Source organism: Amyelois transitella, chromosome 15 (genome assembly GCF_032362555.1).
Source record: "Amyelois transitella isolate CPQ chromosome 15, ilAmyTran1.1, whole genome shotgun sequence".
In the NCBI taxonomy this organism is placed as follows: Eukaryota; Metazoa; Arthropoda; class Insecta; order Lepidoptera; family Pyralidae; genus Amyelois; species Amyelois transitella.
The window spans coordinates 10,315,171-10,342,355 of NC_083518.1; the positions used below are offsets into that span (position 1 = coordinate 10,315,171).

Here is a 27,185-nt window from a genome sequence, read left to right on the forward strand (position 1 = left end):
AGTAATAAAGAGACAAACAGTGTATGTTTGTAACAAATAAATTAAAAAACTACTGAACCAATTTTGATGAAATTTGGTACATCGATAGAATTCTAATATAGACATTTAACAACAACAGAGGACACTTTTTTTTCTACTTGCCAATTTTTTTTCTGAGAATTTCCCTTGGTAGCGAGGCTTTGCATAAGCTAGTTGCTAATAAGTTGAGCTAAACAGCAGACAACCGAAATAACTTAAACTAGCGCTGAATGTGGTAAGTTGGCAACTAACAGGTAATCAAAACGTCAAATAATAAGTTTGAATAGAGTTTTGGTTTCTAAAACTATAATAGGCTTTGACTATAAGGCTATTTCTGCCTCCTACTTAACCAGCCAATGAAGTTATTGAAATTCTGAATTTTACGCAATCACAAATTGTCCAAACGGATAAATCAAAGTCCAATTTGCCTATTGAAGTATTGAACTTGTCTATTCAATTATTCTGACTTTATTTTATTTAATTAAATATTTAGAAATTCAAAGGAAATTTAATTTTGTTAAGAAATCACAAGGAAACCAAACGTAGAGTTGAAAAAGTTTTTACTTTATTAGAGTAGACAAAAATTAAAAAAAAGTGAAATGTCACTTTAAAAGTTTTACTGTTTCCGGTTGCCAATATTTTTGATTTTATATTTGAGAATTTTTTTCCATTTCATGATTTATTTATCTTTCGTAAATTTCTGTTTTTAATTTGCATCAAAACAAATAGAAATGAAATATTTTTTCAGACCGATTTTGCAATTTTCGAGACATGTTTCATTCTATAATTCAAGTTTAAAAAAGTGTTCATTTCCGGTGTGAACCCAGTTCTCGAAACAGAAGAAAGTGTGCATTTTCCATTTTCATTTATTTTCTGTCGTTGATTTTACTACGGAATCGTGTTTGATGAAATCTTGGTTTATTTTGTGTTTGTTCGTTAGTATTTGTAAAATTGTGTTATAGTTGTTGTGCGTCTATATTCAGCAAGATTCAATAGGCGCTTTGGTCCGTCATAGACAGTGGAAGGTACCGACGTAATATCGAATATCTATCCTATATTTACTTGCGCATAATTTCGCACAGTAGGTGTTCATCCGTGGTCACCACGTTTTTGCCAGCTGGTGCGTACACTGCAATCGTAGATTTTGGTTAGAATGAACTTGTAATGTGTAATCGAGTGAAATAATTGCAACGTGTTATCGCGTACATAACATACATAATAGAGTGTCGCATTTGTGGCAGGTTGGCGCGCCCGGCGTGTCGTAAAGCAGTGTTTCCCTGGTGCCAGCTTCGTGGAAGCCAGGATCAACAATTCATCCCGTTCGCCAGCTCTCGTCCAAAGGGGCGTTACCATTTTATATGACTTTAGCAAGAAATACAGGTGAGTGACTTGCTATTTGAATATACACTTCAGTCATCAGGTACCAATATTGTATGTGATCTCAGTGGGGGTCTTATTTAATAATTGTGATTACACCCAAATTGAACACTTACATGGTATTGTGTAATTCTTACAATGCATGCTGATGAATGCTGAACAATAATTTTTAAATAATTTTTGCCTGGTTATAATAAGCATGTTGGACATGCTTATGCCATCACACTGCTGTGATCATCATCTTTAAAATATTTTGTTGTGGATCAATATGAAAGAAAGTGGAAAGCCAATGTAATAAAAAGATGACAGTTAAATTTCATTTTGGACAAAAATCTAATTGAGGTTATTTATGATAAACTAAAAGTGAAAAAGTAGATAACTTTTTCACTGTAAGTATAAGAAATGATTTGGGCATATTGGGAGAATGGACAGGAACAGGTGTCAATTTGGGTAGTTTTAATTATTTGAAAAGATCTATGCGGAGTTATTCCATAATATACCTTTAATTGGTTTCTATATTAATGATAAAGAAGCAAGTTAAGGATAAGTATTTACAGTTACAGCTTTAAAGGAAGGAAATTTTGAAGCAAAGCTAAGTCTCTCAGGATACTAAGTCATAAAAATAAAACCCATTTCTTGTCATCATTCATGTCTCACGAACTATTGAGCAGAAGAAATCTATATACTCTACCCATGGAAAAACATATAGTCACATCTAAATCCCTTGTGGGTTAGAGGCCATATTCAGCTGTTTGCCTTATAGCATTGAGATTCAAATAGTGATGGGTTGCTAGCCCATCGCCTAAAAAAGAATCACAAGTTTATAAGCCTATCCCTTAGTCACCTTTTACGACATTCAAGGAAAAGAGATGGAGTGTTACTATGCTTTAATTTTTTTTATTATTCATGGAAAAAGGTCTGATATATATATATGTTTTTGTTATCTCTATGGTACAGATGATCATGGGTATGATATAGTGACGTAGTCTAAGCCAAATTGATAACAGTATCACTACTTGGCGCACCTTGATACCTGTGTTTTGTAGATTGTATTATAATAAGATAACTTTGCAAATAGTTTGCAAAGTTGCAAATAGTTTGCAAAGTTGCAAATAGTTAATGTTTTTTTGCTTTTAAAAAGTGATGTTATTATAAACATCTCACCTCTTTTCCGGAGGGATAGGCAGATACTCCATCTTTTCGCTGGCCACAATCTGTGCGTACTTATGTCATTTCATCCATACTCATTATTCTTTTCATACAATTCCAAACTAATTTTATAGATATACAAATTAAATGCTTGCCTTAGTATGCCTTAGTACCTACTGATATGGGACACATATCAGTAGGTACTAACGTCTACTAGGTGTCCCTTTTTCTGGGGAAAAATAAGGTTTATGTGTGATTTGCATTAAGCTATTAAATATGTAAGCTTAGTTGAAAAAGTATTTGAACTTTACGAATAAAATATTTACATAGTAGCATGGTAGCTGTATTTGTTTGTATGAGCCTACCATGTAAATCTGAAAATGATTTACTACCTAATCACATTGCAATTCCTTGTGTTCCATATGTTACAATGTATTACTTGAATGGAGGGGCTAGCAAAGTTTATGGACAGTAAGAATTATGAGTCCCTACTTTCACATACCACACGACCGACTTAAATGGCTGCAAGTCATAAAATATTTTTTCAATGGAAATTGAGATGAAACCAAACCATGGAGATGAAGTTATTGCATGAATATTTTTTTTAACAAATTGTTTATCAAAATTCAACGTCCCGTGTTTTTCTAAACATCCCTCGGGAATAGTAATTTCTGAGTGGGATGTATCCTTATCTCTTTATACCCCGCAGGTTTATAGACGTGACTATATTTATGTACGTATAAATGCAGTTTGAAGACTGCATCGCTTAGAGTTTTTAACTAGATGTAGTTATATTACATTTGTATCTGTAGTGGTTGTTTGAGACCCGGCAATCGTTCTGGATCGATCGATTGAGCTGGCTCTGGAAAGGGGGTGCACGCAGGTTGCATCTGTGCAGGTGTGTATTTCGCGCACCTACGCTTGTAAATCTAAGCAAAAGTGGACTTTATGCCACCGCTATAAGACCCTCTTTTGATGATAAGTCTGTGATACAGTGACAGTGTATCGTGGCAATGTAGTTCGGATTTTTCAGAAAATCATAGGCTAAAAGGCGTGCAATGGTCGTAGTTTTTGCTTGTTTCTTTTCCATTCATTCATATGGTCACGTCTATATCCCTTGCGGGGTAGACAGAGCCAGCAGTCCCAAGTTTATAAGTCTTTCTCTTTGTCGCCTTTTACGACTTCTCTGGGAAGAAGATGGAGTGGTCCTATCCTTTTTATATTGGTGCCGGGAACCACACGGCCCTAGTTTCTAGTTAGGCGATATGCTACAAGACAATATGCCTTGTTCCAAAATAATTTTATCGCTCTGAAGATTGTTACAGCGATATGATGTGGAAATATAGGAAATAAAAAGCGTGGCTTCAAAATCTCGGCAAGTTTCAAGTTAGACATGTTGTTTTGATGAAATTTTATCTCTCGGCAGAGATTTTTCCGATAATCCAATACGTTTTGCTAAAAGCCCGCATCTCTCGGTTGGTAATTTGATACAGAATGGATGAGAACCGCCTAAAACTCCCAATAAAACAGTATCGATGTCTTGATGTTTTTACAGACAGATCAACATCCGTTCGCGGTTTTGTGATTCACCATAAAAAAGCCATGTTTTCAAGATTCATTTGTGTGTAAAAGATGATACATACATATAGTTACTTCTATATTGCGGGGTAGACAGAACCAACAGTCTTGAAGAGACTGATAGGCCACAGTTAGCTGTTTGGCATTGTCATAGAATTGAGATTCAAGTTGTGACAGGTTGCTAGTTCAACGCCTAAAAATAGAATCCCAATTTTATAACCAAATCCTTTAGTGGCCTTTTACGACATCCATAGGAAAGAGATGGAGTGACCCTATTCTTTTTTCTTTTGGCACCGGGAACCACACGGCATTAAGGTAGGTTAAAGATGATTCTAATCAATAAATTTAGACGGTTTGAAATTTAAAATCACACATTAACGGTTTGAAATTTTAAAACACACATCGTTTCTCTCTTCCTTCCAAAGGATAGGTAGATATTGTATGTTATAGGACGTCCGCAATCTTCGAGTGGCATCCCAATATTTCTTCCATCACTGCGCGTGGGCCTCTCGATACGACAACCAGTAGCTTCACGTTAAATCTAGATTCTATTTAGGTTACCTATGAACCGGGCCGCATTGTTACGGCCTCTGGTGTTCCAGATTCAAAATTTTATGATGTACCTACCCGAAATCGAAGAGCTTGCATGATGAGAGTTGTGATTGTGGACGAAGCGAAGGAAGTATGCAGGGATCGTGGCAAGTGGAAAGATGTAGTCTCTGCCTACCCGTCCGGAAAAGATTTATTTATGTATATACGTATATTCTTCTTCATTAATTTTTCTATTATTGATCTTTTAAGAAAAAGAGGAAGATGTTGCCTTTTTGAAGTCATCACATTGATGATTGATCTTGTTTTACTTCTGAACGGTAGCTTTGTTTCATCAACACCGTAAAAATCCTGGTAATTAAAATATAAATATAATATAAAATATAATTAATTGATTTGCAACACCATGAATTTATTGATGGAACCATGGAAATCCTGGGTCAAAATATCATCTGTATTCACGAAGGTTGTGTGGCATGAACTATGCCCTTCTTTTCTCTATTGACTTTACAATTTTTGATAACTTTTAATTACTACATTGACTGCCGACCATTGAAATGTATTCGGCCATTGTACCACAGGGTAGGACGACTCATTAGTATGCTCCCGCATTTAATCGTTGAAATCGATTACTTGAAAGTCATACCAATGTCGTGTGGTTCTCGGCACCAATGAAAAAAAGAATAGGAACACTCCATCTCTTTCTCATGGATGTCGTAAAAGACGACTAAGGGATAGGGCTTACAAAGTTGGTATTCTTTTTTAGGCGATGGGCTAGCGACCTGTCATTATTTGAATCTCAATTCTTTCATTAAGCCAAATTCAGTCTTGAAAAAACTGTTGGTTCTGTCTTCCCCGCAAGGGATATAGACGTGACCATATGTATGCATACCAATGACCTACGTACCTTAAATTTGCACATTATTGTGATTCACACCTTTATGATCAAAACTAGTACGTATTAATAGGTTCTTATTTTGTCTCTAAACATTTTAAACTTTGAAGAATTTTCAATCGAATTTTGTCCAAAACCAAACGATTAGTATGAGTAAAGATACAATTAAAATAATGGACATTGACAAAGAACAGCATTTGGCTTTAAAGTTACTTGTGTCGTATCAAGGCTGATTACTTATGTAAATTGAATAGAGTTATTTGGTAAAATTTGTGGTGAAACCCATATTATATGTATCTATATTAGGGTGTTTTAGGGAAATTGGTTTGCCCAAAACTTGATTTACAATTTAGAAGAATTTACGAAAGAACCCTACCTACATTTATGAAGGAAAAGTATGAGTAGTTGTGGCTTTAATTACTACGCCTGATGTATATCTTTATTCTTTACATCATTAATACATTAACACGTAACAAAGCTGTCGATGCGTTTTCTCGGCCTTGTTAGAATATTGTTATGCCTAACATACACACACATAAAGTCACGTCTATATCCCTTGCGGGGTAAACAGAGCCAACAGTCTTGAAAAGACTGACAGGACACGATAGCTGTTAGGCTTAATGATAGAATTGACATTCAAATAGTGACAGGTTGCTAGCCCATCGTCTAAAAAAAGGAATCTCAAGTTTATGAGTATAGACTCGATTATGAGGGATAGCCCTTAGACGCCTTTTACGACCACCGCGGGAAAGAAATGGAGTGCTTTTTTGTATTGGTGCCGGGAACCACACGGCAAAACCTATTCCTAACATGAAGCTAATTTCTTAATCATCCAATATAGAATTTAGTCCAAACGGTTGCAACATCACCATAATCAAGCCCGTGGTGCGCCTAATATCACAATAATTCTAATTCAGTATGTAAACATTCGCAAAATTTATGGCATGTTGATAAGGCTTCAAGACTTAGGCCGAAAACAGTACTCACTCGATACCGGCCCTTGTCTCATTTACTTTTTTCTTTTCCTCTTTATCAAGCGTTCGTATAACATTGTTCTTATTTTGAACATCATAAACAGCATATAAATGGTCAGTGCCATCAGTGATCCGCCTTGCGCCATCACCGCCGAATGTTATATCACCGCGGTCGTTGAACCCGCCTTTCTCGCCTAGCATACAGACCTCGTTTGCTGGCTCTGTCTGGCTACGTCACCGTTTGCGAATCCAACCACGTGGTTTTACATGTTTAGTAACCTCGCAAATGTTAATACTCTAGCTATATACTTACACGGAAGAAATAACACTTTTTTCGTGTATACCTTTTTAATGATCGTGACCACTAGTAGTAACATAAACGTTTGCTCCAGTGTCTATTAAGTAGCGAGTTTAAGCTATTTGCATATTTATACTTTTTAGTATACAAAGCTAATCCTAATTTCACACGCTGTTGTAGTTATTTATAGTATCAATGAGATTTCGCTCTCGTAGAAATTCCTCCAAAAATCCCTGGCGTTCAGCGTAATTCGCTCAGTGATTCGTTACTAAATGTGTCTGCTTTCTCTGTATAAAGAATATTTTTTTAATTATTATTTTTTCTATTTGTTAATTAGAAGCAATCTGAATTATCTTTTTATGCCTGATTTTACTTTATAACGATTAAAGTAAACTAATAGATTCTCCTCTCTAAATTTATTTGATTCGTTTCACAATTTTTACTAGTTTAGACAATTAGGCACGCATATTGATAAGCGTGTCTGAATGAGTATCTTATCTTGTTTGCTAATTAATGTCTAAATTTTGTGGGTTAATGGAGTTTTTCTCCTGACTCCAAAGCATACCGAACAAAGAATAATATTAAGACTAAATGTAACAACTTGGAAAATGAGATCGTTATTTTAAAGGTCAAACGTTTATTAGGCCAAGAATTGGGATCTGGAAATTAGAGGAATGGGGACGAAATTCATCTAAACGAGTGTGGCAATCATCGAGGTATCACATCGTTCTGATGTCCCATTACGGTCATTAACTACAGAGGGTGTCATTTTGACAACATTTCGCAATTTATCATTTCACACAAGTGTTATTTCGCATTTCATTGCCTAAGGCCTGGAAGGCTGCGTTCGAACGAGCCACGGGGACTCACGCATGCGTCGCGCCTTGTATCGATTATGTAAACCTCCCTAGTTGCCTATGCCAGCCTAAAAGCGGTTTAAAAAAATACATGACAATAAACGCAATGCCGATGTCTTTGGCAATTTGTAAAAAGATGCAAACAGGATGTTGTTCTAGTTCTGACACGAGATTTCGATGTTAATCCAAAAAAGAGATGAAATGAGAATTTCAAGAACTTCTCGTTTGTTAAACACGAATTCTAAACATATTGCAAGCAATTGCATTTTTTTATTGCATAATGTTTGTGTACATAGTAGTTTCAATAATTTCATCTCTTACTTCACCTGCTCCATCTAAATGCCAAGTAACTTGAGTTTGTTACGATTGCATTTCATCATTGCTCGTAACGTAATATGCGTCAACGATCACATCTGTCTTAGCTATCCCAACTATATAAGCGAAAGTAAGTTTGTTGCTTCTTCACACAGTATATACTGAACATCAACACATCTTCAAAAAAAATTTTGCAGTCTGGAAATTAACTAAAATTATTAATTAGTTCCCGTGGGATTTGCGAAAACCTTGTATTCTTTTGTAGGTGGCGCTGATTTCGTGCGGGCGATGCTAGTTTTGTCATAAGTCGGAGAAAATTGAACGCTGCAAAGTTCCGGCTTTGTCAGATCTGTTTCGCTTCCAATAAATTTTTCCCCTGCAGTGGATTCTTTTGTTCGAGGGCTGCCTGGAGAGCCTATTGTCTCTTAATGAAGACTGGGGGATCTACGCCTTTGTTCACAGCTTTCAGATATTTTTATAGAAATATTTCCAACTGCGAATTTTATCAACTGAATTAAAAAAAAATCTTAAGATATGATCGTGTAAACTTGAGCTTCTTCATGTAATATAAGAGTTCCCTCTTTCCCATTGTAGTGTTTGCATAATTGTATTGCCTTCTCAGCTATTTTTGAGGGTGATATGATAAAACTATTATAGCATTCTTTGCAAGAGAATAGTCATAGTTTTGGGCGACAAATATTTTTTTATGAAGTCACCAGACATTTCTTACTGGTAGTCACAGTAAAATCATGTTTTTTATTGGTTTCCTCTATTTATTGAAACCTTCTTCACTTCCCTATTTTACATATTGACAAATTTTAAACTTGAATGTAGACAAGTAATGGTGCATGAAATTTGGCATGCCTCAGCCGCTTGAACAAGGATCGCATAAATCGATATACAGATAACGCTTACAAATGCAATCGGATGTCGTCAGGTCGTCGCCCTCTGATTTGAATCTGCTCCTCGGCTGATGTTGTTTTAGAGTTGATTGTAACAGTTTTTTTTTAATTGACCTACTTTTCAGGAACCTTATATCTTCTTAGCTGCATGGTGGTGAAGCATTGAATTTTATGTGGTTATTGTCAATACATAAATGATAATTTTTAAAATTAAATCGCAGACCAAGAATAAGCCCCCAAAATTTTCACGTCTTGTCAATGTCTTTACAGTTTACATTACTCATTTATTTGGAGAGTTCAAAGATATGAAAATTATCCACGAAAGAAAACATGTTTATCGGTCCGTATTCATTTGCAAACTTTCCGCACCTTTTGTCATTCTCCTTGACATTCCTGTATCATAAACTTAATCCTTTTACTGCTTTGGTATTGTTCCGGCATTTCCGCGTGCAATATCTTCAATTTTATTTTATTCTTAATCTTAATTATTTACTTTCGGTGACGAATTATGCGCAATTTAATTATCACAATCTTTTTAATTATTTTTAAAATAATACTTAGTTGTATATTCTGATTTACAAACCTTAACAATATCAAATTCTTTAATTTATTTTATTATTTAAGTTGCTTTTATTAAAAGTATAAAGGTTATTATCCCCTCTTTATTCGTTGCTCTCTCTGGGACCTCAGTGCCCGGTCCCTTATCGTGCGACATTGGCCCGCTTATCAGCGTGAAGTTGGTGACCAGCTACGTTTACCGTGTCAAATAACACTCGTTACTGTAGCTCGTTAAACCAAGTTGGGTAATAACTTGAGATTTTTAGAGTTTAATTTCAGATTTCTTAAATTTTAATATTAGGGTTAAGAGAAATAGTTTGAGCTGATATTCACTATGATTATTATAGGTAGATGATATAATATAAAATAAATTTTATTCTATTTTAAAGGTCAACGATCTTGTCATGTTGAATAGGCTATTTCGTTATTTTTTCCTTTGTCATTTGCTTCATTATATTTTCAAGATTTTCTTAGTAACTGTAACCGACTAGACGGGTCATCTCCGTAGAAGTCGTGCAGGGTAAAGTAGAGGGAACCGGACTATGCGGCCGATCATCTATGCGTTGGACTGACCTTTTAAAATCTGCAGTGGGAGAGCGCGTATTGGACTGCGACATACTGTCTGCCATCAGAGATATAGCGGGAGATCCTGAGGAAACCGTTGGCCTCATCGTGACCACGACCTCTGCCAAGAGCGAAACGACAAAGATGATGAACTAGAATTTTGATGGTACTAGTCCATGAATGAATAAGTTAATATAATTGATTTGGCATTAATGGTTAACCATATGACTTTTTTTTAACACTAGTTCAGAGTCTATATGGTTCACAAACGATACGAATGCATATTTATTACTTTCTCTTTATCTTTAACCATTACATTATTTCCGAACTTGATTTGTTGACCATAAATATTCCCATTATGACGCGAAAATCCTTGAATCTTGTCCAAAAACGTTGCAGGCGCCACCCAGTCTGGCAGCATATATGTATATCTCTACAATGCGGTTGCATTACTAAGCCTCTTAACTGTAATAAAAGTTCTGTTAGCATTCTGCTCAATTTATTTTTAATACTTATCAGTGTGACGGAGCCCTCTTAATTTTTGTTTATGATGATTTAGATTGCCATGTGGCACTTTAATAGAATACGACCACTTCATCCGTGGATGTCGTAAAAGGCGACTAAGGGGACGGCCAACAAAATTAGGATTCTTGTAGGCGATTGGCTAGCCACCTTTCACTATTTGAATTTCTATTCTATCACTGGGCCATGCAGCTGAACGTGGCCTTTCAGTTTTTTCTACCCCGCAAGGAATATAGACGTGATTACCTATGTATATGTATGTATGATTTACAATGATTGATTTTCCGCACCATTAAAAACATGAATGTTGTGGTTTTCAAAAATGTAAAGAAAATTATTGTTCATATCGTTTATTCGTTAAGCGGAATCTTCCCATTGTTATTAAACTTTTTTTTTTATCAAAACTCAAGATTTCGGAAACTATTTTAATGCCTCGTAATATTGCTACTTAAAATTTGTAATTAGTTTAGCTCACAGTTTTATGCACACTATTAATATTGTACTAAAAATATTTAACTACTTCTAACTATAGAAAATAGAACTAGAATACTAGGCCATTGTCTCCATAATGATTAACATGACAAGCATAATTTAAAGTTTTAAACAAAATGTTCTAGAACATTCTCCAAAAAATTCTTTTCGTATACATAATTATTATTACTTATTTTTTACACTCCTATTTGCGACTCGTCGTTTCGTGTAAAAATTTCACTGACCGTTACTTTTGACCTCTATTACCTTTGCAGGTGAAAAATTTAACCCATATAAGATCATGGTTTGTAACTTATTTTCATTGTGTCGTAACCGTTAATAAAAGGATTCATTCTGGATAGAGAATCACTTGTTATTGAACCTTAATTACACGCTCGAGATGCTATTGAGAGAAACCGCTAAGTGGATTCCGGTTTAAGGGTTCTTCATTCTTCCCTAGTTGCCACGGTAACTACATTGTCTCTTTCTATTTAAATATCGATTACCACAGGATTAAAATCATAATTGAAATAATAATCTTAATGAGATTATTGGTTGTAGAGGATCGTTCCACTCACCGACTTTTTACTATTTTGTCTTTGCCAAAACCTCTTCAATTCTATCATGAAACCTGACAACAAGAATATTTTCATTTAGAATCCGTGATGAACTAGAAAACTTGAGTAAAGCCGGATTATTCAGTCTTGTGGCGTATTATCCAGTATTGTGATGGGTTTAAACTTTTAATATACCTAAGTTTTTTCTGCTGACTCAGAGATTGACTAACAACTTTTCTTGGAAATCAGTGAATTTCAAAAAAACATAAGAACTAATGTTTTAAAGTGGAAAATTAAAAGGTGCATTTAAAATATCTTAACCAATGAAGGGGTAAGCATTTTTAAGTCTATAGTGAAAGCCAGTTTCTGTAGTCACAAAGCGATAGGATTTTCTGTGTTTAACAGATACACTAAAGTCACACGAATTACTTTTAAACAAGAGATCGCATGACCAAATTTAGAAGTCCCATTACCAGTTTGTCTTCGTCTATATTTATAATGGGCATGTCCATTATTACATAGCGAGTTCTCGAAACATACTTTTAAAATCTCGCTGCTTATTGCCACGCGCCAAGGAATGCGCATAATCTGCAATTACACCGAAGAACGTCAGTGTAACCATATCTGTGAAATCTGATAGAGGACGGAAGCCGCTATACAACACACGACGGAAGTTGGTGTGGGCTGGAGTACTGCAGATAAGAGCAGTGCGAATGTCTAGTTGGCAACTTTGTAGCGTTCGGGGGACTATTGTGGAGATGAAGTTGTATTCAGGGTGAATCGTCGTCGTAATAGGACTTTTGGATTTCGCTTGTTATATTTTGTGGTTGCCGGCAGAGTTCACTACTCTATCTGATACGAGTTTGATGTTGCCACATTGAAAATTTGCAAGGTGGATTAAGATAGTTGGGATGTGACTTTATCCAAACTTGATCATGATAATTCGGACGAGTTTACACCATTAAAAGAAATTTAATTTGATTCTAAGGTATATGGGTGAATATACGCTATTTGATTTTTTTGTGTCCCAGAAGGAAATTTAATCCATTCTATTTAATATTTATAATTTATCTATTTGACACTATTTTTAAAGTTTTAATGATGGAGGCCAGAAGAATTTCTCATATTTTGGTGTTTTATAAGTACCAGAGGAAAATGTGTTACCAGAGGAGTGACACTACTGGCAGAGTAGTGACAAATTGAACCAGGAAAGTGACACACCATTGTTATAAGACGAGTAAAGAGACTTATATTAAATTAAACACGTTTAAATTATTGTATTAGAATATTTTTTATTATATAAGGCACATTCAGTCTTCACAATTTCTTAATGCAACCTTATTATTTTAATAGTTTTTTAATGCTTAAGTTTTCAATGCCCGTTTAAAATAACAGAATGAAGTATATTCTGCTTATCAGTCTCATCTGTGATGAAATTAACAGTAAATATTACCCTTTAATAGTTTTTCTATTATAAAACAATCACAAAATTCTAAGTTAGTAACATTTAAAGCACTGTATTCTTAACCAACTTCCTAAAAAAAATATACTCTTCTTTCACAAAACAAAACAATAGTATGTACTATTTAATGATACACCTTTCAATCTCGAGGTTATTTAAACAACTTAAAAGTTTCAGTCTCCAGTATACATGAACTCTTTCATTTTCAGATCAGAATCAACAATTTTTGTGTAGCTAAATATTTTATACTCAAATACTGAACTTACTATACTTTTTTTTTGTTATCGATTTATTCTTTCTACGGACAAGCCCCCGGGTCTTGACCCGGGAGAGTGTGGGACTCCTGGCACCTAGTGAACCAGCCTACCCACTAAAACCCCTCCGTGCGCCCTTCTTGCCATTTTGAGGGCATCATGGGATCGCAGGAATTTCACCACGATGCTCTCAGGCCGGGAATCTTGCTGTAATGGGTGACCAGTAAGTTGCTGGCCGCCCTTTCCATCCCAGGGTCGAGAAGTGACCCTAGTGAGGCAGTAGGCACGCACGATTAAGTGCACTAAGTTGCTGGCCGCCCTTTCCATCCCAGGGTCGGGATGTGACCCTAGTGAGGCAGTAGGCGCGCACGATTAAGTGCACGCCTTCTGCCGCGCCCTCTCAGCGGCTTCCTTCTGCGAGATGACGTACTCGCAGAAGGAAACCACTGCTTCCCATTTCCTCTCGCAGCACAGCATCGCAGCTACTACACTTTGCAGCGAGAGGTTCCCTATTTCAAAGGCGGTCATGAGGGTGGCCCGCTCATCCGACCACTTCGAGCACTCTGCCAGAGTATGTTGGGCCGTATCATCCGGCTCCCCACACTCATGGCAGACCTCAGTAGCCTCTTTTCTAATCCGATGCAGGTAATGACCGAAGCAACCATGTCCGGTCATTACCTGCGTCAGCCTGAATGTCACCTGGCCGTGGCGTCGGTCCAACCAGTTGTCAAGCGATGGAAGGAGCGCCCCGATAGTACAATGGCTGAATTCGGAGTTCTCTATCGCTCCCGCAATACCACAGCCAAGTTTACACCAGCCGCTCCCGCTAATTCAGGCATCTCCGCCCTCCTCCTCCTTTCCCAGAACAACTCCTTTTGAGCCAGAGCGTCCAGTTCTCAGGGTGGGGTACCAGCCAGAGCGCAGGCTGCCGCCCACGCCACAGTGGTGTAGGCCCTGCAGATACGTATGGCCACCACACGCTGTGGTCGTCGCAGCAAGGCCCTGTTGGCTCTAGTGAGCCTATCCGCCCATATCGGCGACCCATACACCGCCATGCTGCGTGTTACACCTGCATATAGGCGCCGACATGTAGCACCAGGCCTACCAATGTTGGGCAGCAGCCGGCTGAGTGCCGATGCGGTTCTCAATAATTGGGGAACTAGCTGTCTAAAGTGCTCCCCGAAGTTCCACCGTGGGTCCAATATGATGCCAAGGTATTTGATGTGTGGCATCACATGTACCCTCTCCCCATCCACCATCATGAACACACCGGCCTGAGTCTTCCAACCTCGACCGCCAAAGGCGATGGCCTCCGTTTTGCTCAGGGCTACCCTTAACCCTAGCATACCAACGCGACGAACGAATCATCATTTCTGCCGCTTCAAGTTTGTGGCCGCCTGGGGACACGAACTCTGCGTACATCTGCGTAGCAGAATACTTGTACCGGGCCGAGATCCCCGCGGATGGCCCACTACAGGCATGTTCATGCACACAAATGTTTGTACTGTGCGGGGATCGAACCCGCGACCTCAGGCGTAATGACCAACTTCTTAACCATTACACCAAATCAGCCGTCTAATTAAGATATTTAACGAAACAGAATTTCGTCACTTCTCTGGCGGTCATGTATTTCCTCTGGCATGAAATTTGCCACAGAAGTGACGCCAGAGTAGTGACAAAATCATACTTAACGTACAAAAAAAACATCACTCGATTTTCGCACCACAGTTTGATGTAACACATGACATCTACACACAATAAACCTTGCAATGTGCTAATAAACAGTTTTCCAACAATAAAATACGAAAACATATGCTTACCAAAGGAAATACTCCAACGAGTGGCAAAAACACGCTCTCCCAAATTCATTCGTAAACTGACGCAATATTATTTAAGTTTTGCTCAAGACCATTAGCTTGCTACTAACTTCAAACTGGTCGACGAGCCCAGTTCAAGATCAAAACACAAATTGGCGATTTTAAGTGAAATTTTTCTTCTTTAGAGTTTCGCCAGATGAAGTGACGTATTTGTAACATGACATGAAAATAAGTTTTACTTTTTTATATTATTAAATATTTTTACAATGTATTTTGATTAAATATGTTTCGATATTTATAACAGTTAGTAATAATTTAAAAAAAACATATTTGTGTATACGTATTTAAAGTATATTGCCGTTCAATCATTATAATGCATGAATGGGAAGGCCAGAGGAGTATACATTTTTAACTTTTTAAGCTAATAATGCTTTAAATTAAACAATTATCGTGATTAGACTATGTGGGCCAGATAAAAGGCCATGTTATTTATTGTTTAAACATAGAGAAACAATAATATAATAAGTTTAACATAAACATTTTCTAAAGACCATTGAAATTCAAATAGCGTATATTCACCCATATGTGTATATTGTCCTCAGTTTTAAGTAATAAATCTAACATTGTCGTGTCTTACTTTAAATAAATTAATGGCCCAGTAATGGTTTCAGGCAACGGAAGTGCTTTACAATGTTTAACAACATGCGACTGTCGTGGTCGAGTTACGTTTACGGTTCGCCCGTCTTCTACGGCTTCCAATTGCAATATTGCAACTTTACAATGCCCCAGTGCCATAGAAATTCCTTACTTCCTCGGCTGGGCAGTGGTTCAGGAGTTTATGTTAATGAAGATTGGAATTGTTTCCATTATAATACAATGCATCCTTGAATCACCCCGTTATCCCTTCTGTTTTTGTTTTAATATGTAGTAGGAGTCGATGCTGTGTCTTTTGGGTAGTGAGTAAGAATCATTAAGTTTCTGGAGATAAGTAAAATGGGTGTTGACACTATCACATACAAATTATGACTCTTCACGTTTTTATAACCTTCACATCTATTGTCATTAATTTTGTGTTTGTTGAAATCAACATTCTTCCCTTTCACTTTTCATGACAGGTGTATTTGATTCAAATATTTGTCATAATCTGTGACACACATAGTCGCATTCTGGGATCGGGTTGCGTCCGCTTGGATCGCATTGCCGTTGCGACCTCGAGGTGCTGCATTCGATACCGAGACATTGTGGTTCATTTTATCAGCGACCAGCGTTTGTTGATTGTCTTGGTTGAACTTTATCTCTATTAACCGAAGGTATAGTTTTATTTGCAAAGGGAAAATTTATGTTTCTTAGCACCGTTTCTTCTTCTGGCTGTTCTGTCTTAAATTTCGATTGTTAGATAGATAGATAGATAAAACTCTTTATTGCACCAAAAGAGTAAAACATACAAAACAACACAAAGCAGATATAGATGGTACAAAGGCGGACTTATCGCTAAAGCAATCTCTTCCAGTCAAACTTTGGGTGGAAGGAAATCAACTTTTGTTTTTCGCTGATTGTTCGCTTATTGTTCGCTGATAATAAGAGGAATATTCTTTTACTAACCAAAATTTGTTTTAAATATTTTAATTAATATTAAAACTATAAAAACTAAAATAAACCTTACTAATTAAAGGACAATAATGTAAATAATTCTAGCTTAAATATAAATCTACAGATACACCTAAATATCAATCTAACACTTTTACAAAAGTGCAAGTCCCGTCAAATCCGAGTGATGAGATAAAGTGCCCAGGAGGCTAGGCACGTTTAATGGCTTATTTTATTAAGCTTTATCCCTTTAATTAGTCTTAATGTTCACTTCAGTCAGCCCTATGCTTTTGTAATGTTTGTTTTCATGATATTTTGTATCCTATTTAGTAAGTTGTACATACCTAACATGATTTTTATTATTATGTATATCTAGTCTTCACTTCAGTTCATGCCCACTATCACGGCGGCGTCTGAAGATAATAATATTTTTGTTCAGCAAAATTTGCGGTGAGGCATAAATAATGTAACTGCATTTGAGTATTTCAGTTTTATATCAAATGACAATATTAAATACGAAATAGCTGATAAAAGGATAATAAATGTTATATCAAAAAAACTAACTTGACTTTAACAAGAATGTGTCACAAACTTTGCAAGTTATTTTAATTTATTTGATGACCAACAGCAAGTTTTACATCATTAGCTTTTTAAAAATACATTTAAGAGCCAATTACAGGTCTTCACTAATGAAAACAGTTTAAAAACTAAAATTTTCGAGAACGCCAATTACTCTAGTTAAAAAAATAATAACGTTGAAGCAAATGCTTAAGTGCATCCATACTGTATACTGTACAATAGTTATAAATCTTAAATCAATTATGTTCAAAAGTATAGCCATTATGAACTACTACATTATGTTATCAATTCATGTTTGCATTCTTAAAAATAATACTTGTAAAAATATACGTCGTCGCAACATTGTCGAATCTATATTATCTCAACAGCCTTGAAGCAAATTGTTTTGGGACGGCAATCATGGCTTTGTAATTATTATGTGCATTTCAAACCGTGAAATTAAACTGCACTATGATTATTTTCCATATGCCCGGCCGTGTGTAAAATTGATTTTGATCTTTATCAACTCAGCATGATCCTCTGCTATCAGAGTATTACTGTACTAGCTGTGCCCGCGACTTCGTCCGCGTGGAATAGTTATTTTGGGCATCATATTTAGTTTTGCAAACATCCTCCTCGGCTTTATCAATTATAGCTGCTAATTATTATGCGACTTGGCGACGACTTGGCCCACATCATTACCCGCGACCGAACGGACACCGTATATATGCGTTTAGGGTGAGAGGTTGTGCGTTTGTGTGTTTGTTTGTGCAAACCAATGTTAGCATATATCTCCAAAACTACTGGTCCGATTTTAATAAATAAAAGGTCAGGCGGTCACGCGTGTTAGAAAGAACGCTGGTTCGCCGTATTAAATGTTTCGCTTCAAATTGCTTATAACGACTATATCTCAAAACCTATTCGTCTGATTTATATACTGTAAATGGCAATTTTAGTCTACATGAAAAGCCGAAAGTAATAAACATATTTATTTGGATAAGGATTAATACTGAATTAAAGAAAATTGGTTTCAAAATAACTCATGTTTATAATGAAAAGATAATCTTAAAAAATGAACATAAAAGTGGTTATTGTAAGTAAACCTTAAGAGATAGATATATGCTCTCGCGGACTTTTTTGTGGCAAAAAATGAGTACTTCACATCTTTAGTACATTGTTTTACTATATCTTTGTTGGTTTGCGCAGCGTTCGCGTTGAAAGCTCGCAGATGGCCGACTCATTCAAGTTTCACCTGCATTGTTGACGTTTCCCGTAGGAAATCCGGGATAAAATGTAGCCTATAGCCTTCCTCGATAAATAGACTATCTAACAGTGAAAGAATTATTCAAATCGGTTCAGTAGTTTCTGAGATTAGCGCGTTTAAACAAACAAACAAATAAACAAACAAAACAAACTCTTCAGCTTTATAATATTAGTATAGATATGACCGGACTAGTGTCACGTACTCCATCTATACTAATATTATAAAGCTGAAGAGTTTGTTTGTTTGTTTGAACGCGCTAATATCAGGTACTAATAAACTACTGGTTCGAATTGAAAAATTCTTTTTGCGTTGAATAGACCATTTATCGAGGAAGGCTTTGGCTATATAACATCACGCTGCAACTATAAGGAGCAAAGAAATAATCGAATATGTAAAAAAAAAACGGGGAAAATTATTCATCCTTGAGGGCTTCAATGATGCCCAAAATAACTATTCCACGCGGACGAAGTCGCGGGCACAGCTAGTCTAATATAGCCAGGATATAACTAATCATACCCGGGGTCTCCAAATAATCCAAATGAAATAGATATGGCTATATAAGGAGTATATTTTGTATTATTATACAAAAAATGTTCATATGCCTTAAAAGAAACTTTACACAGCTCGTAAGCTCGCTTGCTACCCATAACCTGTAAGGCGAACGTTGTGATAGAGTGAATGTCATAAGACGTGGATGAGATTAAACTATATTTGTATTTTTAGTAAACAAATAGTTGACCTCACTGCGTGTCTTCTTTAAAGATTTTTTAATCACTGGGCTCACTGAAGTCATGTTATTGAAGTATTTTAAAAATAATAATGACAGTCTATTCAATTTCGCTTTTATTACTGCTGTGTGAATAATAATATCAGAGCCGGAGCCGGAGCCATGAAGAGGCGCAAACTGGAAAAATTGTGACTGGACGTCGCACAAAATGTTTATTACGAGAACCGGTCCAAGTGGAGAGTGGAAAGTCGGTAGGCGGACCCCGGGCTCTGAAATTCTGCTGTGGAGGGTGCGACCGGGAACACGCAAAGATGAGTGAGATAAATAGGAAGGTTGAAGAGCCTCCTTCTCGAATTCTAATACTCCTCGCAAACAATGTTAATTTGGACAAAGTTTTGTCGACGTATGTTTCGGCTCGCCAGCGGGCCATTGTATTGTTTCAGTTCGATATGTTATGGTTGATCATTTCCTGTTGAAATATTCTGTTATACTGCCTCTAGTACGCACATTCGATGAGTTATTCAGATGACTTTGTCGTTTGTGTTAAGCTATTGCTCCTCTTTTGCAGAGATTGTTCGTTCAATTTGTTATTAGGATTAGGATAGGATTCTTGTTTTAAGCGATAGGCTAGCAATAGCAGCCTGCCAACATCTGAATCTCAATTCCAGCTGAAAGAGGCATTCGGGTCTTTTCGAGACTTTTGTCTGTTTAAATGTATTTTTGTCTCATTAAGGTTTCATCAACACACAGGAAATCTGTTGTTATCTACAACATGATAATTAAACCTTTAAAAGTTGTAAGCAAATGACATAATACGAGTCCCGAACATTGTATACTACAATAATATTTACCAATGAATTCGCTTCACGATAATGAGTGTGGTAACTGATAAGTATAAAATATCTTTGCACGCATGCACCTAGTATTATTATGAGACCACAAAAACGTTTTGACTGGCATCTAGTGTATCGCCGATCTTTATTTCTGCAGTAACTAGACAGAATTTATTTTCTCTTTGGCTATCTATGGTACGCGCAACCGAAATACAATTGTAATATAAAAACAAATCATTTGTACTTGAAAACAAAATGCATATACGGAAAGGGTTAGGGAGAACTAAGAGAGGATGGTACGAAATACGATCACGAATTTGTGATTTAGCTTACAGAATATATTACTGGCGCATTGCGGCCCACACTGGCTTAATTGGGTATTCGACAGGCTAATTAAAGAAGCAACAGAGGCCTGGGTTGATGGCATAACAAGCCCTTAAGACTCTCGGGGGTACGAGTACGGCTGTAGGTCGAGTTTGGAGGCGCGGCGGTGGCGCATTGCGGGCTGCACCCCCGTGTTTGGAGATAACATCTGAATACTGATGAAGTGTCTTGAAGCAATTGTAAATTTAGCCGGCATTTGACTTTCAGTTATTTTATTTAATCTATTTAAACAAGAGTATGTCATAAAATTCCAAATATCAATAGCCGAAAAAGTGCTTTGTTTGACAAGTTCCTAAGTCCAAAACATTCTAGAGTCAAATAATGTTTATTAAACGGATAACAATGATCAAGAATTGTATTCCAATTGGTTCTGGAAACATGACATAATGATGAGTGACCCTCGGTAATCGGTTTACATTACAATAACGCATTACAGCATAACTAGGTGTTTGAGGTAGTCACCGTTAAGGTTGAATCCATTTGATGCCGCGTTTGTATCGAGAGACATGCATGCATGATAACATAATTTTAAAACAGTTGACCTACTCTGATGGTAGTAATCAAAATAAGAGCTTTGGCCTTATCACAAACCTTTGTTATTTAGATTTTTTGCATTTTATTCATTTGTATATTGAAACTTTTTTGCTGAATACAATTTGTAGCACTGACGCTTTATAAGCGGCAGTAAGTTTTAAGTAATTTATTTGACGTGAACCAATGTTGTGAAATCATAAGATATATACAAATATTAAGTGATGTGAAGTATCCTATAATAATGAATAATTTTTTTAAATTTGAATAAGAATGTTGTACAAACATAGCAGACTAAAAATTCAAATGAGAAGCATTTGGGTATTTGGTAAAATTTGGAACTTTCGACACGTCAAAATGAGAATAAATTCGAATACGATCGCCGGTTGGCGCGTGTGACATAAAACACATGTATACCGGCGGTTGTGGGCCGTGGCGAATCGCGTGCGATTGGTAGCACAAAAGGAACCGTGAACTTGCATGTCCACACTATATCACAGCATACATTACTCCTGTGGCTCACGACTCGCATGTAACCAACCCTACCGCGACGACACTGCATCGGCAACAATTCGTTTCATTTCGACTACAAAATTTTACTTGCAATACGCACCTTTCGACCAATAGCGACGCGGCATTTCAAGGTTCTGCCTGCGCGCATGAATTTGGAGTTGTTTTGATTCTTTGATAATGTCAACACTCGTGCACCTTTTGCTTGGGGCACCAGAATTGCGAAGATAGTAAGGTCGTTTGGTTTTAAGACTTAAAAATATTTCAGAGTGAGTTCTATATTTCTTGCACATGTTTTGATAAGATTTAATATTAACGAAATATCTCTGACATGTCGCTGGAATAATGCATTTTTCTCCAATAGATGCGTCAGATCAAAATATTATCTTTTAGTCCCTTGATCATACTCTACGTGAAGGCAATGCTTTGCTCTCGCCACGCTGGCTAGACGGATTGAGACTTTGAAAGGTGTAATGCTATCATAAATGTTAATATACTTTAAAAGTCTTATCATTCAGTTATTATTTAGTACATACTTTTTAATATCATCAAACGTCACAGTTTGCTCACGATTATTTAGTTTGCGAAACCCGACATTGCTAGTTGATATGCGCGTCATGCTTTCTGTTGGAATTGTATGAATTTATTATTCAGTTAATTCAGTTTGTTTTACAGTGTGCGTCACAGAGAGTGTTTGGTAATAGCGCTTAGCTTCATAACGCACAACTAACGCAACACTATTTGCATGTATGACGACATTCTGCTCTTGTTGTGACGTTTACAATGCGGTCTGTTCTGTAGGGTATTGTAGCCTGGATGGTTGGGTTATAAATGAATACTTTAGATCGAGTCTATGCAAATTTTATTTGTTTTTAAAATATTTTGAAGAATGTTGGCTTTCTTTACCCCGCAAGGGATATAGACGTGATTATATGTTATATAGCTGTACCCGCGACTTCATCCGCGTGGCATAGTTATTTTGGGCATCATAGAAGCCCTCAAGGATGAATTATTTTCCCCTTTTTTTTCGCATTTTCCATTATTTCTTTGCTGAATTGATAAATGGTCTATTCAACGCAAAAATATTTTTTCAATTCGAACCAGTAGTTCCTGAGATTAGCGCGTTCAAACAAAAAACAAACTCATCAGCTTTATAATATTAGTATAGATTATGTTACAATATGTAATGGTCTGATATTTTATTATACCCTGCCTGTTTGAAGCTATCCGGAAATTCTTGTTGCCTTTACCGACTTTAGAAGATGTCAAGTGCTACATCGCTCGATTGCCTTGGTTTTCACTGCGTCCACAGTCATTACTCTCTTCATGCAAATCAATCTCGGCGTTTTAGGGTAGTATTTTCCTGATTATATCATCTTATGCAACTAGAAAGTGTAGTACGGTTCTTCTGATCAAAGTTAAAGAGCTTTGCAATTATTTCTTCCTTTTCATTATAGTTTGCCTTTCAGTAATCATTAAATAGTGACAAGTTGCTAACCCATCGCCTAAAAAAGCATCCCAAGTTTGTAAGCCTATCCCGTTGTCGCCTTTTACAACATCCTTGGGAAAGAGATGAAGTAGTCCTATACTTTTTTTGTATGAATGCCGGGTACCACACGGCAATTCTATCATTAAGCTAAACAGCTGAACGTGGCTATTCAGTGTTTTCAAGACTGTTGGCTCTGTCTACCCCGCAAGGGATATAGACGTGACCATATGTATGTATGTATGTATGTAATCATTAAAAAATTTATCTACAGAGAAATCAGTACAGCGCGTGGAGAGTGGTCGGTGTGTCGCGACAACAAGAGCGGCCGGCTGCCGTCGAGCGTGCATGACGCTTCACACACCTGGCAACACTGCTCGCAGGTACGACATGTCCGGTGGTGGGGGGTAACATGGGGAGATGATCATTTTGGAGCCATATATAGATACCGGTGGTGGGGGGTAACATGAGGAGATGATCATTTTAAGGCATATATGGATATAGTCACGTCTATATCCCTTGCGGGGTAGACAGAGCCAACGGGGGTAACATGGGAAGATGATCATTTTTAGGCATATATGGATATAGTCACGTCTATATCCCTTGTGGGATAGGGACAGAGCCAACTGTCCTGAAGAGACTGAATGGGTCACGTTCAGCTGTTTGTTTGGCTTTGTGATGGATTTGAGATTCAAATAGTGACAGGTTGCTAGCCCATCGCCTGAAATAAGAATCCCAAGTTTGTAAGCCTATCCCTTGTCGTCTCTTACGACACCCACGGGAAATGAGACGGAGTGGTACTATTCTTTTTTTTTTATTTTGGTTTGTCTATTTCGGAGACGTCCTGGCAAAAGGTCAGGTCAGAGTACCCGAAAGTGACGAACTTGCGTAGAGACGTATGAATGTGCGTGTAGTATTATTTTGTGGCAAGGATGACCGGCTGTTCAGATCAGCCGGTCATCCTTGCTTGTAATAACAGCCTTTATTTACTAAGAAATTTTATGCAATTGTGTGCTTAATATTACTTGACTGGTGGAGGTACTTCAAGCATGTGACTCGCAAGCTGGTGATGGATTTTCATAGTGATTGATTTCTGGCTTGTTATACGTACATGCAAATTTATAGTGCTCCCGATCTTGGCGACGAAGTGACAATGGCGATTTTGGTAACTGGCTATGAGACTGATACCATGATTTGGAGCCCACCTGCTCCCACGTACGCCATCTCCAAATGGAGTGTCTAACTGCCTGCCACCTAAAGTATCCTCAACTCCTGATTATTCTGGCAATACTTAATAAAAGAAAAGCTACCTCATATTTTGGCAATTAAGACAAGGTTCCTTCAGCTGGCTGTGCCTGGCACAATAACGGAGTAACTATGAAATAGGCTATATATGACCACAAAACATAGAAATGGCACAGGGTGTAGACTAGTCCGGTGGCGGTGGTTCCCATCTGGGCGTGACAGTCTTGCTCTGTGTTGCAGACCGTCGAAATTTTGCAGTAACCGGCACCGCAAATTGTTGCCGCTTCGGCAGACGTGACTGGCGCGCCGCGCGGGACCCCCCGCCCGCATGCCGCCCCGCTGACCGCCCCGCCCGACGCCCCGCTCAGCGCTCCGCTTGTATATAGCCGGTGAGTGGCGCATTGTGCTTGTGTTCGCTTGGATGATGACGGAGGGCATTGTAAAGACCAGTCAAATTGACAGAGTAATCAGTATGATTTAATATAGCATGGATTCAATGGATAGCTAATTTGTAAGAGAAAAATATTTTTAATGTCGCCCTTTAGAGTTTTATTTTCCTGTTGATCATTTATGTACAAAACTAGCTAAGAATTTCATTGTAGAGAAAACATTAGCTGTCTAAGTGGAAACAGGCCCTATGATATGATTGGTAGTTACTAAAGTTAATAAAATATGAATTGCATCGTACTTACAATTTAGAATGGATATTGCTTATAAAATATCCGCTTAAAATTAAACATGTTTTTTTTTGCATTATTTGAGTATTTGCCACTAGATTTTTAGTAATTCTTGCCATTAAAATTTGATACCTACATTATATAGGCAACAAAAACACCTAAGCGTCGGTTTCTAACGTTAAATTAAAATTCTCCAAAGTAAAGACTAGTTTCCTATCAAGGGCCGTAATTAGTTCGCAATAAATGTTACCATTATCTCTATATCCGCCGGGAGAATTATGACCGCTCAATGATTCAACCATTTTAGGTTATCCTACATCTCGCCCGGTCGATTGGCCAAATACAATTAGCAATTGTTTTTATGATGGCCATATTATATATCAATTTAATCTATGGCCCATATAGAAAAGGTTACTAGCCGGTCTATTTATTGAGAACTTGCGCGAGAGCAAATCAATTAGAAACTTATTTCAACATTACTTCTTAAAAATATAAATTAATACATTGTGATACTTAAGTAATTTTTACAGAAAAAATACTTTAATATTGACAAATTAACATAACATACAGTCACGTATTTATCCCCTGCGGGGTACACAGAGCCAACAGTCTTAAAGACTGATAGGCCACGTTTGAAATGAGATTCATAAAATGACAGGTTGCTAGCCCATCGTCTTAAAGAGGCATTCCAAGTATATAACCTTATCCCTTAGTCGCCTTTTACGACATCCATGGGAAAGAGATGGAGTGGTCCTGTTCTATTTTCTATTGGTGCCGGGAACCACACGGCACATTGACAAATTGATAGATTCATATATTGTCCTGAAATAAACATTGACTTAGTTAATCAAGGCATTATTACATTCTGAGAAGTCACACTTCTTACTATTTCCGCACAAAATCGTTCCATATTCTTATAGATGTCATATATTTTCCTTCCAGATCCAGTGTAAAGAAAAAAAAAACGAGATCATAAAAGTTCGCATTATATAATTAGTTAGAATTAGTATCGAACCATGGGGTCTGTGAACGTGAACCGCAATGTGGCCGACGCGTTCTACCGCTACAAGATGCCGCGCATCTGCGCCAAGGTGGAGGGCAAGGGGAACGGCATCAAGACTGTCATTGTGAACATGCCCGAGGTGGCCAAGGCACTGGGCAGACCCGCTACGTGTGAGTAGACCTTTGTTTAATAATAATATATATGGGACAAATTACACTGATTGAGTTCGCCTCGAAGTAAGTTCGAAACTTGTGTTACGAGATACTAACTCAACGATACTATATTTTATAATAAATACTTATATAGATAAACATCCAAGACCCAGGGCAATCAGAAAAAGTTTTTTTCTCATCATGCCCTGGCCGGGATTCGAACCCGGCACCTCCGGTGTCACAGACAAGCGTACTACCGCTGCGCCACAGAGGCCCACAGTTTAAGATGTGAGGAACTCCCTGGAGAGGAATCTGGGGTGTTCTTTGACCATGATTCAAGGGTATGTCAATTTAATACATGAATTCACTCCCGTTTGAGTTGCTTCAAGGAAACTTGACCCGGTTTGTAGCAGCGGCTGAGGGTATAACCGGGAAGTACACTAGGACGTTGATGAATTTACTTATGCCTCTTATGGTTAATAGACTTTTTAAATGGTCGTTCTGGACCGATGATTGCAGTAAATGCCTCACGAAAGTATCAACAAGTGGAACTCAAAACCCATTGACAACTTAAAAAAGGCAAAATGACAATGTAGCGGGAGTGATTATGGCTCTAACGCCACACAGGGAAGATCTTCCGCCAGGCTAGGTGTTTCGCCTGGGGAACCGCGGCTACGACGATGTCGCTTTGAATGAATCTTTGATATTCGCGATTTAGCATACGCGCTGACGTGTGACGTTTTGAGATGTCGCCATATACTCTTCGCTGCTATTGGCTGAGCGCGTCATACTCTTGCTGTGATTGGCTGATGACGTGTGACGTCAGTGATGCCGCCTTAGACAATGCTCTCAAAGACATTTGCCTACGTTAAGTTTAATTTACAATTTATTGTTTATATTTGTGCAGATCCGACGAAGTACTTCGGTTGCGAGTTGGGCGCCCAAACCCAGTTCGACTTCAAGAACGAGCGTTTCATTGTCAACGGCAGCCACGATTCTGCCAAACTGCAAGACTTGTTGGATGGGTACGTTTTGTAGTTTTTTGATATTGAATAAAAGAAGCTTTAAGTACCCTGATTTTATGCTGTATGTTACCTAGGATGAATAAATG

At 37.4% G+C, this 27,185-nt stretch overlaps 2 protein-coding genes across 5 annotated transcripts in view; one reads left to right on the forward strand and one right to left on the reverse strand.

The window, feature by feature from the left end:
* Positions 1 to 806: 806 nt before the first annotated feature.
* LOC106139690 (eukaryotic translation initiation factor 5) overlaps positions 807 to 27,185 on the forward strand; it is a 35,428-nt gene continuing 9,049 nt past the window's right edge. The window contains exons 1-6 of one of the 4 annotated variants that reach the window (XM_013341197.2): positions 807 to 1,138; positions 1,260 to 1,398; positions 23,272 to 23,380; positions 24,483 to 24,631; positions 25,862 to 26,092; positions 26,982 to 27,099. In XM_013341197.2, the coding sequence (XP_013196651.1) occupies positions 25,936 to 26,092; positions 26,982 to 27,099 (275 nt within the window). In that variant the 5' untranslated portion in view covers positions 807 to 1,138; positions 1,260 to 1,398; positions 23,272 to 23,380; positions 24,483 to 24,631; positions 25,862 to 25,935. Of the gene's footprint in view, positions 1,166 to 1,259; positions 1,399 to 23,271; positions 23,381 to 24,482; positions 24,632 to 25,861; positions 26,093 to 26,981; positions 27,100 to 27,185 lie in introns of all 4 variants that reach the window. The other 3 variants (XM_013341181.2, XM_013341189.2, XM_013341205.2) reach the window with 3 other exon arrangements.
* Positions 13,673 to 13,975, reverse strand: LOC132902586 (uncharacterized). The gene has a single exon (XM_060948369.1). The coding sequence runs from the start codon at positions 13,973 to 13,975 to the stop codon at positions 13,673 to 13,675; it is 303 nt and encodes a 100-aa protein (XP_060804352.1).